Source organism: Neofelis nebulosa, chromosome 3, assembly GCF_028018385.1.
Source record: "Neofelis nebulosa isolate mNeoNeb1 chromosome 3, mNeoNeb1.pri, whole genome shotgun sequence".
Taxonomy (NCBI): Eukaryota; Metazoa; Chordata; class Mammalia; order Carnivora; family Felidae; genus Neofelis; species Neofelis nebulosa.
The window spans coordinates 67,924,033-67,947,391 of NC_080784.1; the positions used below are offsets into that span (position 1 = coordinate 67,924,033).

The 23,359-nt window shown below is 35.0% G+C and overlaps 1 protein-coding gene across 3 annotated transcripts in view; it reads left to right on the forward strand.

The window, feature by feature from the left end:
- FSTL5 (follistatin like 5) overlaps window positions 1-23,359 on the forward strand; it is a 789,672-nt gene that overhangs the window by 638,077 nt on the left and 128,236 nt on the right. For all 3 annotated transcript variants that reach the window (XM_058720999.1, XM_058721001.1, XM_058721000.1), the window contains exons 9-10: window positions 170-331; window positions 4,705-4,839. In XM_058720999.1, the coding sequence (XP_058576982.1) occupies window positions 170-331; window positions 4,705-4,839 (297 nt within the window). The remainder of the gene's footprint in view (window positions 1-169; window positions 332-4,704; window positions 4,840-23,359) is intronic.

Genomic DNA, 23,359 nt, shown 5'->3' on the forward strand with positions numbered 1-23,359 from the left:
TGATGCAAGGAATAGTGGCAAATTTTTGGAGATATTGATATTTGGAAACTAAGATCTGTGGAATTACATATCATTAGAATATATAATTAGCAATTTTATCATATTGCAATTTTTGGAAAATCACAGAATATGGCTTAGTAACTTACTTTTTTCCCATTTCTTCTTGTAGTCCCTCCAGTGATCCGGGTGTATCCAGAGAGTCAGGCTCGAGAACCTGGGGTAACTGCAAGTCTCAGGTGCCATGCAGAGGGTATACCAAACCCTCAGCTTGGCTGGCTGAAGAATGGAATCGATATTACACCAAAGCTGTCCAAACAACTCACTCTTCAAGGTGCTTTTCAGTTTATTTTCTCCTCTCAAATGACCATGTAGAAATTTTACATTAAAATTTATAACACAGTTTACATGACTTAAAAAAAAAAGTAGATGACAACAAAATGTCATGAATATGAAAAGAATATAGCTGTTTCTAACACATTATATCTGAAATAGAGCCCTTTACTATTTTTAGTGTTTTCAATAATAATCTTGTCATAATAATTATGTCATTATTTTAGCAATAAATAAAATATTATATTATGTATCTTTTAAATACTTGTCTTATGGATTATAGCAGATATGCTGAACAGAATAGATGGATGTCTTCAGAGAATACCTTTCTGCAGGGGCCAATTAAATGTTTAAATCATACTTTTAAAATACATTATAGGAAGTATAAATAATATGGAAATTCCTTAGTGAATGTTTTGTAGTATACTTTGCAAATGAAGACAGAGGAAAATAAAAACATTACCAAATTGTTTTAAGGTTATGAATATTATTATTGAATTCTAATTTATAAAATATCCTAAATTTTAATAATCTAATGTGTAACTATAATTAATCAATTATTACACATATAATAATCATTAATATGTGGTAAGTAGAAAACAAAAAATATCTTTGTGCAAAAACAGTTGCATATACGTTGATTATACCAGTAGGTTGAAAAATGTATATCTTATTTCCACCATCAAGAGTAGAACATGACAGGTCATTTTACTGGAGTATCTGTTGCATGACATGATATTCTTTATTGCTTGCTTTAAATTCCTGCAATTCATACTGCTAGAAATGAATGTATTTTCATTTTGGCATTATTTCTATAAGCACAGACATCAATTCTTATTCCACTTTGACAAAGAATGTTTCAATATATGTTTTTAAATACTTTTTTTGAAATACCTACTATTTTTTTCAAAAATGACATGGGAAAGTAATTTTGACCTTTAAAACCTGAATGCTACAAATCTCCATATTAATATAAGTAAACCAACATGTTTACATCTGCTGATCATATCTTTAGTGTCTATAATCTTAGAAGAGAAGAAGATTGATCTGATTAACACAAATTAAAGTGAAGAAAGTTCTAATTAGTTTCTGATTTTGTCATCTCTTGCCCATTTAATACTAGTAAGCCATATTAGATGGGCAAGTTATATCTTTGCCTCTAGGAATATACAGGGAGGTAAATTCAGGGGTTTGGTTACACTCTAGATTCAATATTGAAAGAGTGTGGGCCCTTGTAGGATAGCTATTATCATTTTTAAAAACGAGAAAATAGCTAAAGTTTTGACAGAATGTGACAAATGAAAGGTGAGTGGGGAACACAACCTACGAGATAACTCTGAGTGCATTGGAGTGTTGAATTTCATAGGACTTTCTATATGATTACATATTACCAAATACTATAGTTATTCAATTATCCATTTATTCAACAAATGCTTAGTTGGCATTAATATGTGAGGTCCAAGTCTAGGCACAGACTCCATAACTATGTCCATGGATGGGATGATATGTTAATGAAAGGAAGTAAAATCCTAGAAAAGCAGAAATGTTTAATTGGAAGGCAAATCAAGATAAATAACACAAGGAGACTGAAAATCAACAAGGAAGCATGAAATTAAGGTGATTCTACAGAAGAAAATAAAGCTAAGTATGGGAAAGTGTTCAACAATGTCAAATGCATAGAAAGGTTAAGGAAAGTCACTGAAATGTATTTGTGAGTTAGGTGATTAGGTTTGGCCTTTTGACATTTAAAAAAGCAGTAATAGTAGCAATTAGTCTTCAGTGGGTTTGGAAATGAAAAGGAAGTAGGAAGTATAAAAATCTCTCCAGTTTTGAAAGGAAGAAAAAAGAAAAGTTAGCTGCCACTGAGGGTAAGAATTAGGGCAAATAAAGACATTTTTTCCTAAACAGTGCATCAATCTGAAGGAATATTAGTAAGGAAAAAGATGTGGAGATGATGGAGGTGAGGAAGGATGACCAAATAATCATAGAAATCAGAAAGAAAAGAGAGGAGATTGATTTCCCTTGCAAAGAAACAGGAGAGAGTTTCCTTTGAAATGTAAATAAATGTAAAAATGTAGATGGAAATAGGAAATTGGCCTAACTCGTTTTCCCAGCTTTTACTGAAATATAATTGACATAACATTGTGTTAGTTTAAGGTAATAGAATGTGATGATTTAATAACCATGTATACTGCAAAATGATTTGAGTTTACTTTCTAATTACATGTATGTATTTCATTATTTAAAAGCAAGGTCACTTGCGTAGATTAAGAAGTTAGTATTAAGATGGGAAACATCAAACATAGTAAAGATTTGAAATAAAAATGGAGCAGGAAATGAAAGGCATGTAACCATAAAGGTCAGGTGAAATAAATAGCAAGTAGCATTGAACATCTTGCAAACTGAAAACTGTGAATTTCAAAATCTGTAAATTTGCCTATGCAGTAGTCTCTTAATGTACTCAAAAAAAAACTAGATACAGAGACACCAAGTGTGGAGATATGTCAGCTTGTTGCAGTTTGGGCAGTTAGTAAGGCCTGTGTGTCAGAATGATAAATGGACGAGGGAATTGCTCATTCTGGCAATAGAGTAGAAAATATTTAGAAATGGTGGATTATGTAGAGAAGGAGGAAGACAGTGAGGCATGTAGGTTAGGAGAACATATAAGAATATTGAGAAGAGAAAGTTTAAGGAAGGAATAAATTGACGATATTTCAAAACAAATCTAGAGAATTGAAGTTGTGAAGTTGTGGGTCTTAAGAAAAAGTATGTTCTTTGGAGAGAGCCATATTTCATGTAAAACAAGAAGCTGATGCAGGCTTAAATGTATGTGCACTCCTTATTTTTCAGAGCAGGGGTCTGCCAACTAAGGTCCACAAGCCAGATCTGGGAAAATGCCTGTTTTGTGAATAAAGTCAATTGGGGGGGCGGGGGGGGGGGCTTTGTTTTTGTTTGCCTTTAGAACACAGCCACACTCATGTTGTAAAGTATTGTCCATGGCTGCTTTCATGCCAGTATGGCAGAAGTGGGCAGTTGTCACAGATATGATATGGCTTATAAAGCACAAAATATTTACCAGGCCTTTTACAGCAAAGAAACAAAAACAAAAACAAATCACCAACCTCCCTTTTGGAGTAGTGACTCTCAACAATGGATGGGGGCTGGGGGGTGGTGGAGGTGTGTAATAACATCTATAAAGTGAGAAAGAGGTTCAAGTAGTCTGGCTCTTTCTCCCCAAACACTCACTGCCTCTCCATATCCTCCTATTCACATCCCTTGAGAGCCACTGGCATTTCAAGCTCTTTTCCCACTGTTTTTCTGCCTTCTTTCCCCAGACAACCACACAGGACATGGTGCATGGTGTTCTTGTGATTAGATAATAAAGGGCACAAGCACACACAGAAAGACTTAAAGAAATAAAGTAAAAGAGGAAAAAAAATGAGCACAACAAACACTGGATTTGGGAGTCTGATAGGCATCCAGCCCCCATCTTTTGAGTTGAGTGATTTATGTACGATCATTCTCTGAGTCTCGGATTCTGCTTCTGATAATTATGTATTACTTAGGACAATTAACACATAATATGTGTAACACCACCTTGTATATTTCCTACATATAGTCAGTTTTTAATTATACTCTGGTATCCACATTAGGGAATACAACTCATTAATTAGGGATTAGCTTAAAAAATTATTTTACTAAGATTTAAAAGTTGAGCTACTTATTCCCTTAACCCTTTGGTTATACATTGACAGTGTTAATTTCCATATTATAATATTGTTTACATATATTCCTGGCAAAAGATTGAAATCTTGCAGACAAATCATGTGTTTTTATCTTTCTGTTTTCCTTACTTAATAGTTCCCTTACCTTATAATTCCAGATATTTAATACACGCTCAATAATGTACTTGACAAGTGGTAATTGCACTATACTTGTATGATGTAGCTGGCTTAATTCCTTTATGAAGACTTTTTATATGTATTCTCGTATATAAAACATATTGTTATTATTTTTAAATTTTGTAAAACTTAGGACAAAGTGAATTTTGAATACTAAAAAGAAATAAATAAATGGAATTATAGTTATCAATATGAAATACCTATACCAAGTAGGAAATAGGAAATAAATATAAAATATAAAGCATGTGCATTTGATACAGAGTTTTGGGTTCTCTGTTAGCAGAATGACAACACAGTTTATGAAACACTTGAATGCTTTTGGAATAATTTGGCATGCCTCCAAAGCATGAAAGTAGGAAGGAAAGCAGTTTAATTAGGACAAGCTAAGAGAACTGCTTGACTGTGTAATCGGAAAGCACTGTACCAAAACTGAAATTGGAGTTTACAAGTTGCATTTGCCTTCTGTTTTCAGCAAATGGCAGCGAGGTTCATATAAGCAATGTGCGCTATGAAGATACAGGAGCATACACTTGTATCGCAAAGAATGAAGCAGGAGTGGATGAAGACATCTCTTCTCTTTTCGTGGAAGATTCTGCCAGAAAGACCCGTATGTATCGAGCACTCGCCCTTACAAAGCGCGACTGGCTATAGAGCAGGGCTTTTCTGCAGCAGTCTCTGGTTACTGCCACCTTAAGAGCTCACTGCCCTGCCACCAACATCAATCCCTGGGCTGTTTTCTCCATTTAGTGCTAGAAATGCTTTGCCATCACTGCCCACGTTTCCCGATTGTATCATGAAGTAATGGGGAAAAATGTACCATTCATTCTTTTTTAAAACAAAACAAAACAAAACAAAACAAAACAACAACAACAACAAACTATTACATAGCGAAAGAGATATGGATAGAGTGGGGATGCTCAAGATGGATTTTTAGTTATAGCTAAATTGCTTGGAACTCCAAGTACCATGATTTATCAAATGTGCTCTCTATGAGAAAAGTCACGGACACTTTGTTCCCCCAGTCCGCATATGCCACAGGATGGTTGTTTTAAGATTGGGTCTGGATGTACTTGGAATGACTATTACCCTTGCTCCTCAATCTGATTTGTTAGATGCATTTACAAATCTAATTATTCTAATTTGTTTCAGGGCCCCTGATACTTGGAGGACTCTAGTTTGGCATGCCTATTTCTCAATCGAGTTCTTGAACAAGGTTAAAGCATTGTCTAAGGAATCTTATTTCTCTTTAAATCAACGAGTATATGTAGATATTGGTGGATCCAAGGGGGGAGAAAGATCTTATCCAAGTCCTGACTACTAGTATATCTTTATCTATATTTGGTGTCACTAGTTCAACCATCATTGCAAGCAAATATTTAAAAAGAAAATTCTTGGGTCACCTGGGCGGCTCAGTTGGGTTGGGAGGCCCACTTCCGCTCAGGTCATGATCTCAGGGCTTGTGAGTTGGAGTCCCGGATCTGGATCTGGCTCTGTGCTGACAGCTTCTGGAGCCTGGAGCCTGATTCGGATTCTCCCTCTCACTCTACCCCTCCCCCAATCGCATTCTGTGTCTGTCTCTGTCTCAACGGTAAATAAACATTTAAAAAAGTTTTTTTTAAAGAAAATTCTTAAGGTAGATAAAGATAAAAGAAAGCTAAAGTTAATGACCTGGATAATGTCCACCATAACTTCTCTATGCCTTTTATATATTTCTGCTAAATATCAATTTGTAATCCACTTTCTCTTTAAAAATAATTTAGGTGACAAGTAACTGAGTGCTTTAGTTTTCTTTGTTCTTTATGATGAAAGTTGTAAGACAGAGTTTAATTTCAATTCTCTATTCTGATTTTCTTTTAATGTTAGTCAAGTATTTTTCAATATGTTTCCCTAGTTACAACATTAAAATACTAGCTACTATTCCTTTAATCAGTGAACCACTTACTATGTAGCAGCATGTAACTTTGAGAAAAATTTTAGGGGAAGATTTAATATAATTTTATTCATAGATTCAGTCACATGAATGTATTTGCTTAATTATAAACAGTTTTCTGAAATCATGTTTTTACTTTAAGCTCTTAGAGGTCAAAATAATACGTTTTAAATAACTTTTTGAGATTATATGTTAACATCCTATTAAAATCAGAAGTAGCATTTGTAAGTTATAGCAATGCAGGCCTTACTATATCTATATTTATAGAACTTTCAAATTCATCCCATAAGTAACAATATAAATAAAAGATTCAAAGGGTTTTGTTCCTAAGTCTGGATATAATTATTTATAGGTGTTCCTTCTATATTTAATTATGTAACATTTTCAAAGATAAAGAGAGAAAACTACCAGATTTTATTTTTTAATTTAATCAATTCATTTATTCTGTTAGGAACACAGCATAAATTCTCTACCCTCTTAAATTTTTAAATGCTCCACATTTTATTGTTAACTATAGGCACTAGGTTGTACAACAGATCTCCACAACTTGTTTGTCTTGTATAACTGTGACTTTGTACACATTGAACAACTTTCATTTTTCCCTCCTCCACATCAACTGACAGCCACCATTCCATTGTGTTTCTATGACTTTTGACTCTTTGATAACTCATATAATGCAATTACACAGTCTTGGTCTTTGTGACTGGCTTGTTTCAATTAGCATAATGTCTTTCAGGTCTATTCATATTGTCACAAAGGATAGGATTTCCTTCTTTCTAAGGTGGAATAATATTCTATTGTATGTATACACAACATTTTCTTTATCCATTCATTTTGTCAAAAGATATTTATTTGAGTTGTTTCCATACATTGGCTATTGTGAATGATGCTGCAATGAATATGTGAGTGCAGGTATTTCTTTGATCCTGATTTCAATTCTTTTGGATATATATACCCAGAAGTTGGATTACTGGATCATATGATAGTTCCATTTTTAATTTCTGAGAACTTCTATGTTTTTCATAATAACTGCACCATTTTTCGGTCCCATGAATGTGCAGGGCACATTCCAATTTCTCCCCATCCTTGCCAATACTTTTATCTTTTGTTACTGTAATAATAACCATCCCAACAAGTGTGAGATAGCTTATTGTAGTTTTGATTTGCATTTTTGATGATTAGTTATGTAGAATACCTTTTCATAAACCTATTAGCCATTCTTATATCTTTTTGGAGACATTCAAGGCCTTTGCCCATTTTTTTTTTTTTTACTTAGTTGTTTTTTTTTTTTTTTTAAGTTGAGTTACTGAAGTTCCTTATATATGTTGGAAATTAAACACTTATCAGATAATATGATATGAGCTGAAAATATTTTCTCCCATATCTTAGGTTGCCTTTTCACTTTCTTGATTGTTTCCTTTACTGTGCAGAAACTTTTTAGTTTGATGTAGTCCAACTTGTCTATTTTTGTTTTTGTTGCCTGTGTTTTTGATAAAGTTATAGGCCAATATCCTGATGAACATAGATGCAGAATTCCTCAACAAAATATTAGCAAACTGATTCTAACAACACACTAACAAAAGCATACACCATGATCGTGTGGGATTCATCCTTGGAATGCAAGAATGGTTCAACATATGCAGATAAAATTGTGATTTGCACATTAAAAAAAAGAATGAAGAAATGAGTAAAAAATCGCTTGATCATCAAATAGATGCAGATAAAATATTTGACACATTCATACTAGAAATGCTCAACAAATGACGCATGGAAAGAACATACCTCGACATAATAAGGGCTATGTATGACAAGCCCACAGCCAGTATCATGCTCAATGAAAAAAAAAATGGAAATCTTTCTCTCTCAGCTCAAGAACAAGACAAAGATGCCCAGTCTCACCATTTCAATCCAACATATCACTACAAATCTTAGCCACAGAAATTAGACAAGCAAAGGGAAAAAAAGTATTCAAATCATAAAGGAAGAAGTAAAATAGTCTATTTGCAGATGATATAAACTTTTAAACAAAAACCCCTACAAAGACTCCACAAACAATCTGTTAGAACTAATGAACATATTCAGTAAAGTTTCAGTGTACAAAATCAACATGCAAAAATCTGTTATGTTTCTATAAATTAAAATGAGATATCTGAAAGGCAATTAAGAAATCAATCCCATTTATAATAGCATCAAGAAGAATAATGTACTTGGGAATAAACTTAATCAAGGAGGTAAAAGACTGTACACTAAAAACTATTATACATTAATGAAAGAAATTGAAGACACAAATAAATGGAAAGATATTTTATGTTCATGGTTTAGAATAACAAACATTATTAAAATGCTAATATTATCCAAAGAAATCTATGATTCAACGCTGTTTCCATAAAAAACACAATGGATTTATTTTTTTTTCAGAAATAGAAAAAAAACTAAAATTCATATAGAACAACAAAAGATCTGGAGTAACCAAAGTGATCCTGAGAAAGAACAAATCTGGAGGCATTGTACTTCCTGATTTCATAATGTACATAAAGCTACAGTAAATAAAATAATATGATACTTGTATAAAGACAGATACTTAGACAAATGGAACAGAACAGAGGACCCAAAAGTAAATCCATGAATGTACAGTTAATTGAATTCCAACAAGAGGACCAGAATATACATTGGAGAGAGGGTAGTCTTTTCAAAAAATGATTCTGGGAAACTGAATGTCCATATGTAAAAGGATGAAACTGGATCCCAATCTTACACTATATACAAAAGCAACTCAAAATGGATTAAAGATTTAAACATAAGACCTGAAAGTGTAAAACTTCTATGTTTCATTACATTGATCTTGGCAATGAAAATAATGGATTTTGACTGTAACCCTGAAGTTTCAAACATTGCTAATTCATGTTTATATTCTACTCTTTTATAGGATACAATCCAGTTTCTTTGGAATAACAAATTTACCTCTCATTTAAATAAATGCCTTTAATTTTTGTGACATTTGGTTTCCAAAAACTTGCTGTACTGGTTATATATATATATATATATATATATATATATATATATATATGGAGAGAGAGAGAGAGAGGCAGAGACAGAGAGAGAGATGTGAATGCATCCATTTTAGAAATTTATGCACATAATTAAAATCAGAATAACACTAAATGAGTAAAATGAGAATATTAGGAGCTACAGAAAAGAAGAAATAGAAAATGTAAGAATGTCTATGTGGAATAAGACAGTTTTCCTGGGGATGTGTCCTATTACTCAGTAAAACTGTCAGAATCCTGTATAACAAAAACAATATCCAAATCAAGTGGAGATCACATTAGAGAAGTCTATGGCCTTATGTAACCTACTTCTTAAGGATATCCTTGGGTTCTCTTCTAGTAATTCAAGGGACAAAGTCCAATATAAATTATACAATGTGTATTTGGATAGATAGTTATTTTCAAAAAAGCCAAAAGAAATAGTCACAGAGCCATCACTGATGACTTTACTTTTCTCATTTGTACATATTAAAAAATTGTGGACTTGCCCATATTGATCAAATATAAGTTCAGAGGTCTTTTATTCCCTGCCAGTAGTGATGGGATACAATGTATCTAAAAAGGCAGATTGGTATAGTAGAAGAGCATGAATTTGGGCATTAGACAGGAGTTAGAATCATTGCCCTACCCCATGATAGTTCTGTGATTTGGAGCTGTTACAAAACCTCTCTGAGCTTTAATTTATCTATTTGTAATATGGAATGAATACTACTAACTCACTAAGGGCTTTCTTTGTAGACATTATAAAGCATTCTCCATAGTGCTAGACATAAATTTGCTCTTCCTCCAATTTATGCTTATTTTCTGAAAATAATTATTTACTCCTTGCTAGAAATATTGACAGTTATTTTTTTAATACTCTGGAGAATCTAGCAATTCTTAGAAATTAGAGTTTCTAAGATGAATGATACTTAGAGACAGATAAAAAGATTGAGGCAGAACTGAAATAGATGTAGAGATAATGAGGGATTGGGAGAGAGGACATATATTTGGACACCTATAAAATTATTTATTCAAATATAAAATATCATTATTTCATTTGGCATAAAAAACTTGTTTCAATGGATTAGAGAATACATTTTGCCTTTAATGTAGCTTTTAATATATTTTAAATAAAATACATTTTGTTGACAGAGTCCACTTTTGTCACAGAATGAAAGCAAAAGCTACATTTTATTTCTCTTTACATCAATTTATACTCCTATTATATTTTAAAAATAATTCTTTAATGTTCCCTTCTTCTGTTTTCTTTTTGAAAGATGCAAGATGAGAAGTATTGAATTTCATATAGGCAGCAAGAAAAATGGGGAAAGATTTACAACTTTTGGACTAAATGACACCACACAGTCTTACTTTGTTTAGCTACAGCTTCAGAGCAATCATCCATTATTTTCTACATAATAGAGCACTCATAGCAGTATCAATCACATTTTTTTACTTATACTACATTTCCCAGCAGGATGATACTGTTGAGTGAACAATTCATGCAAAGCATCATACAGCAAAGGAGTTTATGTTTTGCTTGTAACCTAATCTTTGAATTGGAAAACCTTGAGTTACAGTGCCCAACCTTGTCAACAAACCTCACTGGAAGTCTTCTTGTGTGACAAATTGAACTACAAAAAAGTGCTTCAAAGTAATATAATCTACAGTTGCATTAGGGATAGGGTTTGATAACTAAGATTTAATAGAGTGATATATGAGGAGGATTTAAATGTAAAGAAGAGTAGAAATGGGCCATAGGGGATTGTAACAGGGAGTAAGAGATGATATGAAATATATGAGAGGGGTTTAGGCAGAGGTAAATGTTATTCATTTTAAAACATCTTGCAAGGAGCATAAGCACTTGATACATTTTCATTCCCAAGGGGAGTGAATTCCCAGATGACAATAATTCATCTGCAGGATTAAGGTAAATGAAAAGCAGTGTGAATGTAGGCTGCTATTGAAAGCTTTTAAGCTACTGGCTGCATTAAGCACTAAGCACAGATTATATCACACCTTGCTAGGATTTTAGTAAAGATCTAGCCTCTTGTAAATATTGGAATATAATGCCTGAATATAATAGTATATACAATTTTTCTTTTCATCATTGTCACGGTCAGTATTATATTTGGAAATATTGTGCCATTACAACAATCATTATTTTAGAATTCAATGAATTAGTATTGGTCAACAATTATGAAATACATCAGTTGTAAGATTCCTTTACAGGGTATTTGACATGTGTTAAACTCTACAACAAGATTACTTGAATAAACAAATTATGCAAATATATAATGTTAATGTAAATTAATGCTATTATAAAACTATAATGAGTGTAATTCACAATACACAGACTTTAGGAATATGGTAAAATGTATCCATTTGCACCTAAATATTTCAAAAGATATGTAAATGCTTAAGAAGTGTCTGCCTATTTTAGAAGGGACCTTGAGAGCATGTTTGGAGTTACAGCAGGGGAGCACAGCTACTCCTATCTCCTTGAGGAACGAAGGTCTTCCTCTATTAGAGATGATCATCCTCTTCCGCTGAGCACACAGCTTCAGAGGGACATGCAGGCCACAGTGAGGGGAGAAGGGGACATGTGCCTAACCAGCCAGATCAGCAGTCTCAAGCCTGGTAATCAGTGGGGTGACAGATGTCACAGCCAGCTTGCCTACACCTAAAACTGTGTGTAACATACTACATTGTTATGTTAACTGGAATTTAAATAAAAACCTTAAAAAAAAAAACACCTTAAAGCAAAATGCAAAGATAAGAAAATGAAAAAAAGTAGAGAAAAGCATCTTAAAATAGGTTAGGGGCACCTGGGTGGCTCAGTCGGTTAAGCAGTTAAGCATCTAACTTCAGCTCAGGTCATGATCTCCTGGTTCTTGAGTTTGAGCCCATGTTGGGCTCTGTGCTAATAGCTCAGAGCCTGGAGCCTGCTTCAGATTCTATATCTCTGTCTTTTGCTCACACTGGCTTTCTCTCTCACTCTTCTCTCTCTCTTTCTCTCTCTCTCAAGAATAACATTAAAATAAAATAAAAATAAAATAAAATAAAATAAAATAAAATGGCATAAAACAGGGTCTTTTTACATACAAACACAGTTTGAATATGGTATTACAAATTTTGAAAATAGAACATATTCTGATAATATAAAACAATTAACGAACTCTCTAGTCTTCATTTACCTCCTGTTTTTATTATTTTTTTTAAATTTTAAGTAAGTTTCACATTCAGTGTGGGACTTGACCTCACATTTACTTCCTATTTTTATTTTTAACTTAAAAAAATATTTATTTATTTATTTTGGGGGAGAGAGAGTGCATGTGCCCATGCAAGCAAGTGGGGGAAGGGCAGAGAGAGGGAAAGAGAGAATCCCAAGCAGCCTCCATGCTGTCAGCACAGAGCCCAATGCGAGGATGGAACAGTGAGATAATGGCCAGAGCTGAAATCAAGAGTTGGACACTTAACCAATTGAGCCACACAGGTGCCCCCTTCCTATTTTTAAAGAATGGACCAGGGGTGCCTGGGTGGCTTAGTTGGTTAAATATCCTACTCTTGTTTGCTTGTTTGTTTTATGCAAAATATATTTTGTTTATTTATTTTTTTATATAATTTATTGTCAAATTGATTTCCATATAACACCCAGTGCTCATCCCCACAGGTGCCCTCCTCAATGCCCATCAACCACTTTCCCCTTTCCCTCACGCCTCATCGACCCTCAGTTTGTTCTCAGTAACCAAGAGTCTCTTATGGTTTGCCTCCCTCCCTCTCTAACTTTTTTTCCCCTCCTCCTCCCCCATGGTCTTCTGTTAAGTTTCTCAAGATCTACATATGAGTGAAAACATATGGTATCTGTCTTTCTCTGCCTGACTTATTTCTCTTAGCATAATACCTTCCAGTTCCATCCACACTGATGCAAATGGCCAGATTTCATTCTTTCTTATTGCCAAGTGGTATTCCATTGTATATATAAACTGCGTCTTCTTTATCCATTCATCAGTTGATGGACATTTAGGCTCTTTCCATAATTTGGCTATTGTTGAAAGTGATGCTATAAACATTGGGGTACAAGTGCCCCTATGCTCAGCACTCCTATATCCCTTGGGTAAATTCTTAGCAGTGCTATTGCTGGGTCATAAATTAGTTCTATTTTTAATTTTTTGAGGAATCTCCACACTGTTTTGCAGAGTGGCTGCACCAGTTTGCATTCCCACCAACAGTGCAAGAGGGTTCCCGTTTCTCCACCTCCTCGCCAGCATCTAGTCCTCTGATTTGTTCATTTTAGCCACTCTGACCGGCATGAGGTGATATCTCAGTGTGGTTTTGATTTGTATTTCCCTGATGAGGGGTGACATTAACATCATTTCATGTGTCTGTTGGCCATCTGGATGTCTTCTTTGGAAAAGTGTCTATTCATGTCTTCTGCCCATTTCTTCACTGGATTATTTGTTTTTCAGGTGTGGAGTTCTGTGAGTTCTTTATAGATTTTGGAGCCTAGCCCTTTATCTGATATGTCCTTTGCAAATATCTTTTCCCATTCAGTCGGTTGCCTTTTAGTTTTGTTGATTTTTTCCTTTGCAGTACAGAAGCATTTGTGTTCAATAGTTCATTTTTACTTTTAATTCCCTTGCCTGTGGAGATGTGTTGTGTTAGAAATTGCTGCAGCTGAAGTCAGAGAGGTTTTTTCCTGCTTTCTCCTCTAGGGTTTCGATGGTTTCTTGTCTCACATTCAAGTCCTTCATCCATTTTGAGTTTATTTTTGTGAATGGTGTAAGAAAGTGGTCTAGTTTCATTCTTCTGCATGTTGCTATCCAGTTCTCCCAGCACCATTTGTTAAAGAGACTGTCTTTTTTCCAATGGATACTCTTTCCTTCTTTGTCAAAGATTAGTTGGCCATACTTTTGTGGGTCAAATTATGGGTTCTCTATTCTATTCCATTGGTCCATGTGTCTGTTTTCGTGCCAATACCATGCTGTCTTGATGATTACGGCTTTGTAGTAGAGGCTAAAGTCTGGGATTGTGATGCCCCCCACTTTGGTTTTCTTCCTCAATATTACTTTGGCTATTCAGGGTCTTTTGTGGTTCCATATAAATTTAAGGATTGTTTGTTCTAGCTTTGAGAAGGATGCTGGTGCAATTTTGATTGAGATTGCATTGAATGTATAGATTGCTTTGGGTAGTATTGATATTTTGACAATATTTATTCTTCCAATCCATGTGCATGGAATGCTTTTCCATTTCTTTGTGTCATCTTCAATTTCCTTCATAAGCTTTCTATAGTTTTCAGCACACAGATCTTTTACATATTTGGTTAGGTTTATTCCTATGTATTTTATGGTTCATGGTGCAATTACAAATGGTATCAGTTTCTTTATTTCTCTTTCTGTTGTTTCATTATTGGTATATAAAAATGCAACTGATTTTGGTACATTGATTTTGTACCCTGAAACTTTAGCAGACTTTTGGTGGAGTCTGTCAGGTTTTCCATGTAGAGTATCATGTGGTCTGCGAAAAGTGAAAATTGACTTCATCTTTGGAATTTTGATGACTTTTATTTCATTTTTTTGTCTGATTACTGATGCTAGGACTTCCAACACTATGTTAAACAACAGTGGTGAGAGCAGACAACCCTGTCGTGTGCCTAATCTCAGAGGGAAAGTTCTTAGTTTTTCCCTGTTGAAGATGATATTAGCTGTGGGCTTTTCATAAATGGCTTTAATGATGTTTAAGTATGTTCTTTCTACAGACTTTCTTGAGCGTTTTTATTAAGAAAGGATGCTGAATTTTGCCAAATGCTTTTTCTGCATCTATTGACAGGATTATATGGTTTTTTTCTTTTCTTTTCTTTTTTCTTTTATTACTGTCATGTATCACAGTGATTGATTTGCAAATATTGAAACCAGCCCTGAAGCCCAGGAATGAATCCCACTTGGTCATAGTGAATAATTCTTTTTATATGCTGTTGAGTTCGAGTTGCTAGTATCTTGTTGAGAATATTTGCATCCATATTTATCTGGGATATTGGCCTATAGTTCTCTTTTTTTGTTGGGTCTCTGTCTAGTTTGGGAATCAAAGTAATGCTGGATTCATAGAATGAGTCTGGAGCTTATCCTTCCTTTTCTATTTTTTGGAACAATTTGGGAAGGCTAGGTTTATTAACTCTACTTTAAAACTCTGGTAGAATTCCCCAGGGAAGCCATCTGGTCATGGACTCTTATTTTTTGGGAGATTTTTGATAACTGATTAAATTTCTTCACTAGTTATGGGTCTATTCACATTTTCTATTTCTTTACATTTTAGTTTTCGTAGTGTGTGGGTGTTTAGGAATTTGTCCATTTCTTCCAGGTTGTCCAGTTTGTTGGCGTATAATTTTTTATAGTATTCCTTGATAATTGCTTGTATTTCTGAGGGATTGGTTGTAATAATTCCATTTTCATTCATGATTTTATCTATTTGGGTCCTCTCTCTTTTCTGTTTGAGAAGGCTGGCTACAGGTTTATCAATTTTTAAATTTTTTTCAAATAACCAACTCTTGGTTTCATTGATCTGCTCCACTGTTTTTTTATATTCTATATTGTTTATCTCTGCTCTGATCTTTATTATTTCTCTTCTTCTGCTGGGTTTAGGCTGTCTTTGCTGTTCTGCTTCTAGTTCCTTTAGGTGTGCTGTTAGATTTTGTATTTGGGATTTTTCTTGTTTCCTGAGATAGGCCTGAATTGTAATGTATTTTCCTCTTAGGACTGCCTTTGTTGCATCCCAAAGGGTTGGATTGTAATATTTTATTTTAATTTGTTTCCATATATTTTTTTAATATCTTCTCTAATTGCCTGGTTGATGCATTCATTCTTTAGTAGGCTGTACTTTAATCTCCATGCTTTTGGAGGTTTTCCAGACTTTTTTCTGTGGTTGATTTCAGGTTTCATAGCATTGTGATCTGAAAGTGTGAATGGTATGATCTCAATTCTTTTATATTAATTGAGGGAAGTTTTGTGACCCAATATATGATCTATCTTGGAGAATGTTCCATGTGCACTCAAGAAGAAAGTATATTCTGTTGCTTTGGGATGCAGAGTTGTAAATATATCTCTCAAGTCCGTCTGGTATAATGTATCATTCAGGGCCACTCTTTCTTTACTGATTCTCTGTCTAGATGATCTATCCATTGTTGTAAGTGGAGTATTAAAGTCCTCTGCAATTAACCACATTCTTATCAATAGGTTGCTTATGTTTATAATTAATTTTTTTTATATATTTGGGTGCTCCTGAATTCGATGCATAGACATTTATAATTGTTAGCTCTTCCTGATGGATAGACCCTGTAATTATTATATAATGCCCTTCTTCATCTCTTGTTACAGCCTTTAATTTAAAGTCTAGTGTGTCTGATATAAGTATGGCTACTCCAGCTTTCTTTTGACTTCCAGTAGCATGATAGACAGATAGAAGGTGTCCTCAGGTCTAAAATGAGTCTCTTGTAGACAACAAATAGATGGGTTTTGTTTTTTTATCCATTCCGATACCCTATGTCTTTTTATTAGAGCATTTAGTCCATTTACATTCAGTGCTGTTATTGAAAGATATAGGTTTAGATTCATTGTGTTGTCTGTAGGTTTCATGGTTGTAGTGATGTGTCTGGTCCTGTGTGGTCCTTGTAAAATTTCACTCAGAGTCCCCCTTAGGATCTCTTGTAGGGCTGGTTTAGTGGTGATGAATTCCTTCAGTTTTTGTTTGTTTGGTAAAACCTTTACCTTTCCTTCTATTCTGAATGACAGGCTTGCTGGGTAAAGGATTCTTGGCTGCATATTTTTCCTGTTCATCACATTGAAGATTTCCTGCCATTCCTTTTTGGCCTGCCAAGTTTCAGGAGTTAGGTCTGCTACTACCTTTATGTGTCTACCTTTGTACGTTAAGGTCTGTTAATCCCTAGCTGCTTTCAGAATTCTCTCTTTATCCTTTTATTTTGCCAGTTTCACTATGCTATGTCATGAAGATTGATTCAAGTTACATCTGAAGAGAGTTGTGTGGGCCTCTTGGATTTCAAAGCCTGTTTCCTTCCACAGATCTGGGAAGTTCTCAGCTGTTAGTTTAAGTGTACCTTCAGCCCCTTTCTCTCTCTCTTCTTCTGGAATTCCTGTAATACGGATATTGTTCCATTTGATTGAATCACTTAGTTCTCTAATTCTCCCCTCATACTGCTGGATTTATTTATCTCTCATTTTCTCAGCTTCCTCTTTTTCCATAATTTTATCTTCTAATTCACCTATTCTCCCCTCTGCCTCTTCAATCCGTGATGTGGCTACCTCCATTTTATTTTGCACCTCATTTATAGCATTTTTTAATTCATCATGACTATTTTTTAGTACCTTGATCTCTGTAGCAATAGATTCTCTGCTGTCCTCTATGCTTTTTTCAAGCCCAGCAATTAATTTTATGACTGTTATTCTAAATTCTTGTTCAGTTATATTTCTTAAATCTGCTTTGAAAAATTCTTTAACTGTCACCTCTTCTTGGAATTTCTTTTGAGGAGAATTCTTCCGTTTCATCATTTTGGCTAGTTTTCTATCCCTTATGAGTTTTAAAAGCTTGTTATGTGCTCTGTACCTGTAAGCACTGTTATATTAAAGGGGGTCATACACTGTCCAGGTCCTGACCCTTCAGGAGGTGTTTTTTGGAGAGTGTTACTTTCTCTCTGTTGTTGTGACTTTGGTTATTTTATTTCCCTATTCATAGTGATGTTTTTGGTCCCTCCATTAGATGTGCCTTGATTTGTTCCTTGAAGTAGCCCTGTGAAGGAAAGCAAAGAGAGGGACAAACAAGACATAAAAACATGAAAACACACAAATAAAACAAACCAACAAAAACAAAAAAAATGAAGAACTGAAAACAATCCAAAAGCAGAAAACCAGAAACACCAGCTACAAGTAAAGTACAGGGTGGAGGCCATGCTGATAGAGGAACGCAAAGAGAGAAATGACAAGGGCAGGGAAAAAGAAAAAAAGAAGAGAACACTGATCAGGCAGAGAGACTAAAAGGCTTAATCCAGAGAGAAAGAAAGGAAAGTAAGGAAAGAGGGGGGTGGGGGAAAGAAACGAAGATAAAGTTATCCAGACAGAGAAGCTATATGGCTTGATTATTCCAGAGAGAGAGAAAGGAATGTAAAGAAGGAGGTGTGGAACATGTATCAAGAGAATGGATTAAATATGTCTGTTTAAACAAACCAATAACCAGAGTAACCAGCCTAGAAGAGGGAAGAGATAAGGAGGAGAAATGGTGGGGGGGGGGGGGGGCAAATGTAGAATACATCTATATATCCAGAATTGTCCTAGAATTAATCCAGACAGTGCTGCAGTGCTGGTCTGGAGGAGCTATCCGTCTAGTTCCACAGTGTCTATCCTGCTCCAGTAGATACACAGTTACCCAGTGCAGAGGGGCATAGTTTGGTGTAGGCTGGTCCCACCTCTACTGTGGGCCCCACCTTGGTGGTGGTGGGGAGAAAAATGGTGACCTCCCCAGTCTCTTCTCCACCACCTGGTGTCCCAAATCATTCCTTTGGAGCTGTCCTCACTGTGCTGCGAGCCCAGATGAGGCAGTTTGTCCTGCTTCACTGACCCCTTTGCCCCAGGGGCTTGGCTGGGAATTAAATTCCTGCTCCGTGCACCCCAGTACTGGGGAAGCATCTCCTGATATGAGGTCCCGGCTGGTTTTGTCTTGTGCTGCAGCCCTTCAGGGGAAGGGACTGGTTTCTCCTGCTGCAGACTGCGCTCATAATCTATCACTAAACCTGGAGTTGGCTCCCCACCTCCCCAGGTGTGCAAGCAGGGCAGGAGGCCCCAGTCTGAAGACGGGATCTGCAGTTAGATCCTCTAACCTGCAGTTTGAGATGGGATCCCTCTCTGTCGGGCCTGATGTTTTTTCTCTTGTCCAGATACAGTCCTATGCTTCCCCAGCCACTCTTTCTCTTCCCTTTGTCTCTCAGCAGAAGGGGATCCCTCTCCTCTATGCCTACGTGGCCCATTTTATCTCCCCCATTCACAATCACCCACCTATGGTCTCTCAAGTTGTCCTGTTTTCTTCCTGGTAGATTCAATCTTTTTTCCTCCCAGAGTCTTGGAGTTCAAAGTCCTTTGGCTTCAGCCCTTCTTTGTTTGGGAGATGCGGGAAGTACAGATCCCCCTACTTCTCTGCCATGTTGGCCATCCTCCCCTACTCTTGGTTTTGACACAGGTCATGATCTCTCAGCTTTGTGGGTTCGAACCCCACATCAGGCTCTGTAGCACAGGGCCTGCTTGGGATTCTCTCTCTCCCTCTCTCTCTGCCCCTCCTCAACTCATGCTGCCTGTCTCGCTCAAAATAAATAAATTTAAAAAAGAAAAGAATGGAGAAAATACCTACTTCAAAAGGGCAGTTGTATGGATTGAATGAGATCATTTATGCAGAATCTTATCAATATCTTAGATGCTAGGAAGATAACATAAATAGATGAACATAGTCCATAAACAGGTACAGATGAAGCAAGATCCAGCTGTCATCCATTAGTTATAATTTTTACACTCAACCACTGTTAGATAGGTAGAATAATTAGGAGTAAGAAAAGTCCATAGTTAAAGATAAGGTGTGCATGTGATAGTCAGAGGGAGATTTTAATCCTGATAGTTATAAGCTAAGTGCTTGAATCAAAAAGAATGATGTAAAAACAAATATTTGAGGAAAACTGAAATAAATCGATACATGAAAAATGTTAATTTTATTTTTTAATTATTACTGAATATTATTCCATAGAAGAGCTATACTAAAAATATTTAAAGCAGAATGAACAATTCATATTTCTTTTGAAAAGTCCCCAAACCTATTTATTTAATATTTGTCACAGACTCTGGCATATTAGTAAGCTTAGTGCGAAATAAAATGCACTTAGGATAATCAGAGTCATGTCAAGGTTAGCCATGCTTGATAAGCATTTATTATTTTATGAGCTTTTATTATTTATCATAAATTCTAATATTCATAGTCTCAATTTGGCCAATGACATTGTCACATCCTGTGAAGTAACTTGTTCCATAAATCTTTTCATCTGGTGACCCAGAACACACTGAAATTATCTGCCTCGTGATTTCCACATCTGAAGGCTATATTTTTAAAATAACACCCTTTTCAACATCATTAAATAGATCTGTGTCTAACACATTTTTGCACAATACTAGAGGCTTGCTGTCTAACAAGAATGCTACGTGATCTGAATGTCATCAAATTGACAGGTTTACAAAAATTATAAGCAATTGGGCATCTCTTTTGCCTACCAAAAAAAATAAGACTCCAAGCTTTCTTATTTTGATTTATTGCCTACATTTTGTCTGCAAGGCATTATATACCTTTACTGAAATATTCTCATATCATATTACATAATGCCAATTGCCTAATTTATTTGATGATAAATTAGGCAAGTGATGATGACATCTTATTTATATTACTTCAGGCATGTAGACTAAAAAGCTTATATACAGTGGCAGTGCTAAGTATAACATCTCTATGAAACTTAGAAAATCTCATACCAATATTTTGTTGGTGTGTTCAGGAAAGAATGTTAGAACTCACTTTAAAACTCTGTAATTCCAGGGGCGCCTGGGTGGCTCAGTCGGTTAAGCGTCCGACTTCAGCTCAGGTCACGATCTCACGGTCAGTGAGTTCGAGCCCCGCGTCGGGCTCTGGGCTGATGGCTCAGAGCCTGGAGCCTGTTTCAGATTCTGTGTCTCCCTCTTTCTCTGCCCCTCCCCCATTCATGTTCTGTCTCTCTCTGTCTCAAAAATAAATAAACGTTAAAAAAAATTAAAAAAAAAAAACTCTATAATTCCAAAGGTCTTAAGCTTGGTGAATCCTTTGCAAAATAACTGGGCACTTAGTTTCAAAAGGAATTTAGAATTGTCATCACTCTGTGATTTTCTTAGAGTCCTCTGATACAGAAATGCAATTGAAAAATAGTGTAAATGTGTGAAGCATTACTAAAAGAAATGGGCTCTTCACTGCAGGCTCTGGGATAAGGAGCTGCAGTGTTACCTTCTTAAAGTTTTATGAAGTCTAATTTATGCCACACATTTTTATCAACTGTCTGCAGAGCCCAGATTACACATAGTGCGTCCTATTGTCCTCTGTTTGCCCAGATACCTGAATTCTGATAGAGCTGGTTATGAGGTGAATATGACAGAAAGAGTGAGTCAGTTTAATTATTGTTCTGCATCTTTATTTGTTTTATTTTTCAACTTAGTCCACATTTCCAGACTTGTGCTGCATATGAAATGTAATATTACATATGAAATGTTTTAAATATGAAAATTCTTTAAAAGCACTTTCCTATTTCATGCAGTAAAATTATGTGTCAATTGGATATCTTTGCCCTAAATTTACTTGCTTATCTAACACATACCTTTATACTAAATTCTACTGTAAACATAATAAAATTTTTGTAAACATTCTGGTGATAGTGAAATTTTAATAGAAAATAAATTATTAGTGAATAAAATATTTCTGTCTTAGGAAGGGCTCTTTTTTCATTCTTTTAAATATATTTATTTATTTTTGAGAGACAGAGACAGAGTGCAAGTGGGAAAGGAACAGAGAGAGAGGGAGACCCAGAATCCAAAGCAAGCTCCAGGTTCTGAGCTGTCAGCACAGAGCCCTTTGCAGGGCTCAAATCCATGAACCACGAGTTCATGACCAGAGCTGAAGCTGGACACTTAACCAACTGAGCCACCCAGGCACACCAAAATATTTGTTTTAATTTCAAATATGTTTTAATAGGAAGTCAAAATATGTCTCTAGAGACAGTTTTGACTCAGATGACTGAGTATACTGTAGAATAAAGAGAAAGATGTGTTCTTTTCTATTTTAATTATTATAATAATATTTAACTAAAAACTGTATGTATTTATACATATATACATACTATCCATATATATTGCAACCAATATTGTACAAATTACGATTATACAAATGTTAATCAGTAAATATAATGTAATTGTTTCAAAAAGCAGAATAAATGTTAGAGGAAACAGCATGATTATGTTAAAATTAAGAAGTTCTAATCATAAAAATTTGCCCCCAAGATGTAGTCAATACAAATAGTTGACAAGGACTTGTGTCATAGACAGATAGATAGATAAACAGACAGATGTTAATGAAGCAAAAAAACTAGAGCATAGTTTTAAAAAGAACTTTTCAGAGACGAGAAAAAATGAAGCAGCAGTTTATATTATGAAAAGAACGAATCCTCATTAGTTATCAAGGAAACATAGCTTATAACTACAGAGAAATGCTACTTTGTATGCACTAGAATGCCAAATGTTAAAAAGCTACATAATAACAAGATTAGGAAAAATAGGAATCATTATACCTGATTTGTACTAATGTCAATTTTACCACCATTTGGAAAGCTCTTTGGCATTATCTATTAGAGCTGATTTCGCATATACCTAGGGAGTCAGCAATCACATGCATTAAAGAAACATTGAATTGCCATACATTCAGAAGTTATTTAGGAAGAAGTGCCTGGGTGGCTCAGTCAGTTAAGTGTCCGACTCTTGATTTGGCTCAGGTCAGGATCTGACGGTGTTTGGGATCAATTCTTACATTTGGCTCTATGCTGACAGTGTGGAGCTTGATTGGGATTCTCTCTGTCTCTCTTTCTTTCTGCCCTTTGATCCCCCCTCTCTCATTCTCTTAAAATAAATAAACATTTAAAAAAAATTAAAAAAAGAGAATCTACTTAGGAAAAACCTTCCATGTAATTGATATTCTGCTACAATTTGTAATTTCTTTTAAATCTGCCTTTTAATTCCATCCATATTTCCATGGCAACTGAACTAAATTTAATTCAAATGCTTTTTACAATGGCTATAATTTAAATGTGTGTGAAGCTAGTTACCTTCCCGCTTGCATGAACACCGCATCAGTATTACTTCACACTTATCTGTTCATTTCTTAATTGGCTATTAGAAAAGGGACATTGACAAAATTTACCGTGAATAAGAGGTTTCATTGTGGAGAACAAAAAAATCTACAGGGACAATAGGTTTGTTCACTCATGTTTTCACTTATTACATATTTACTGAGGTAAAAACAAACACAAAAACAAACATGTGCTGGCATATGGCTAACACAGAATA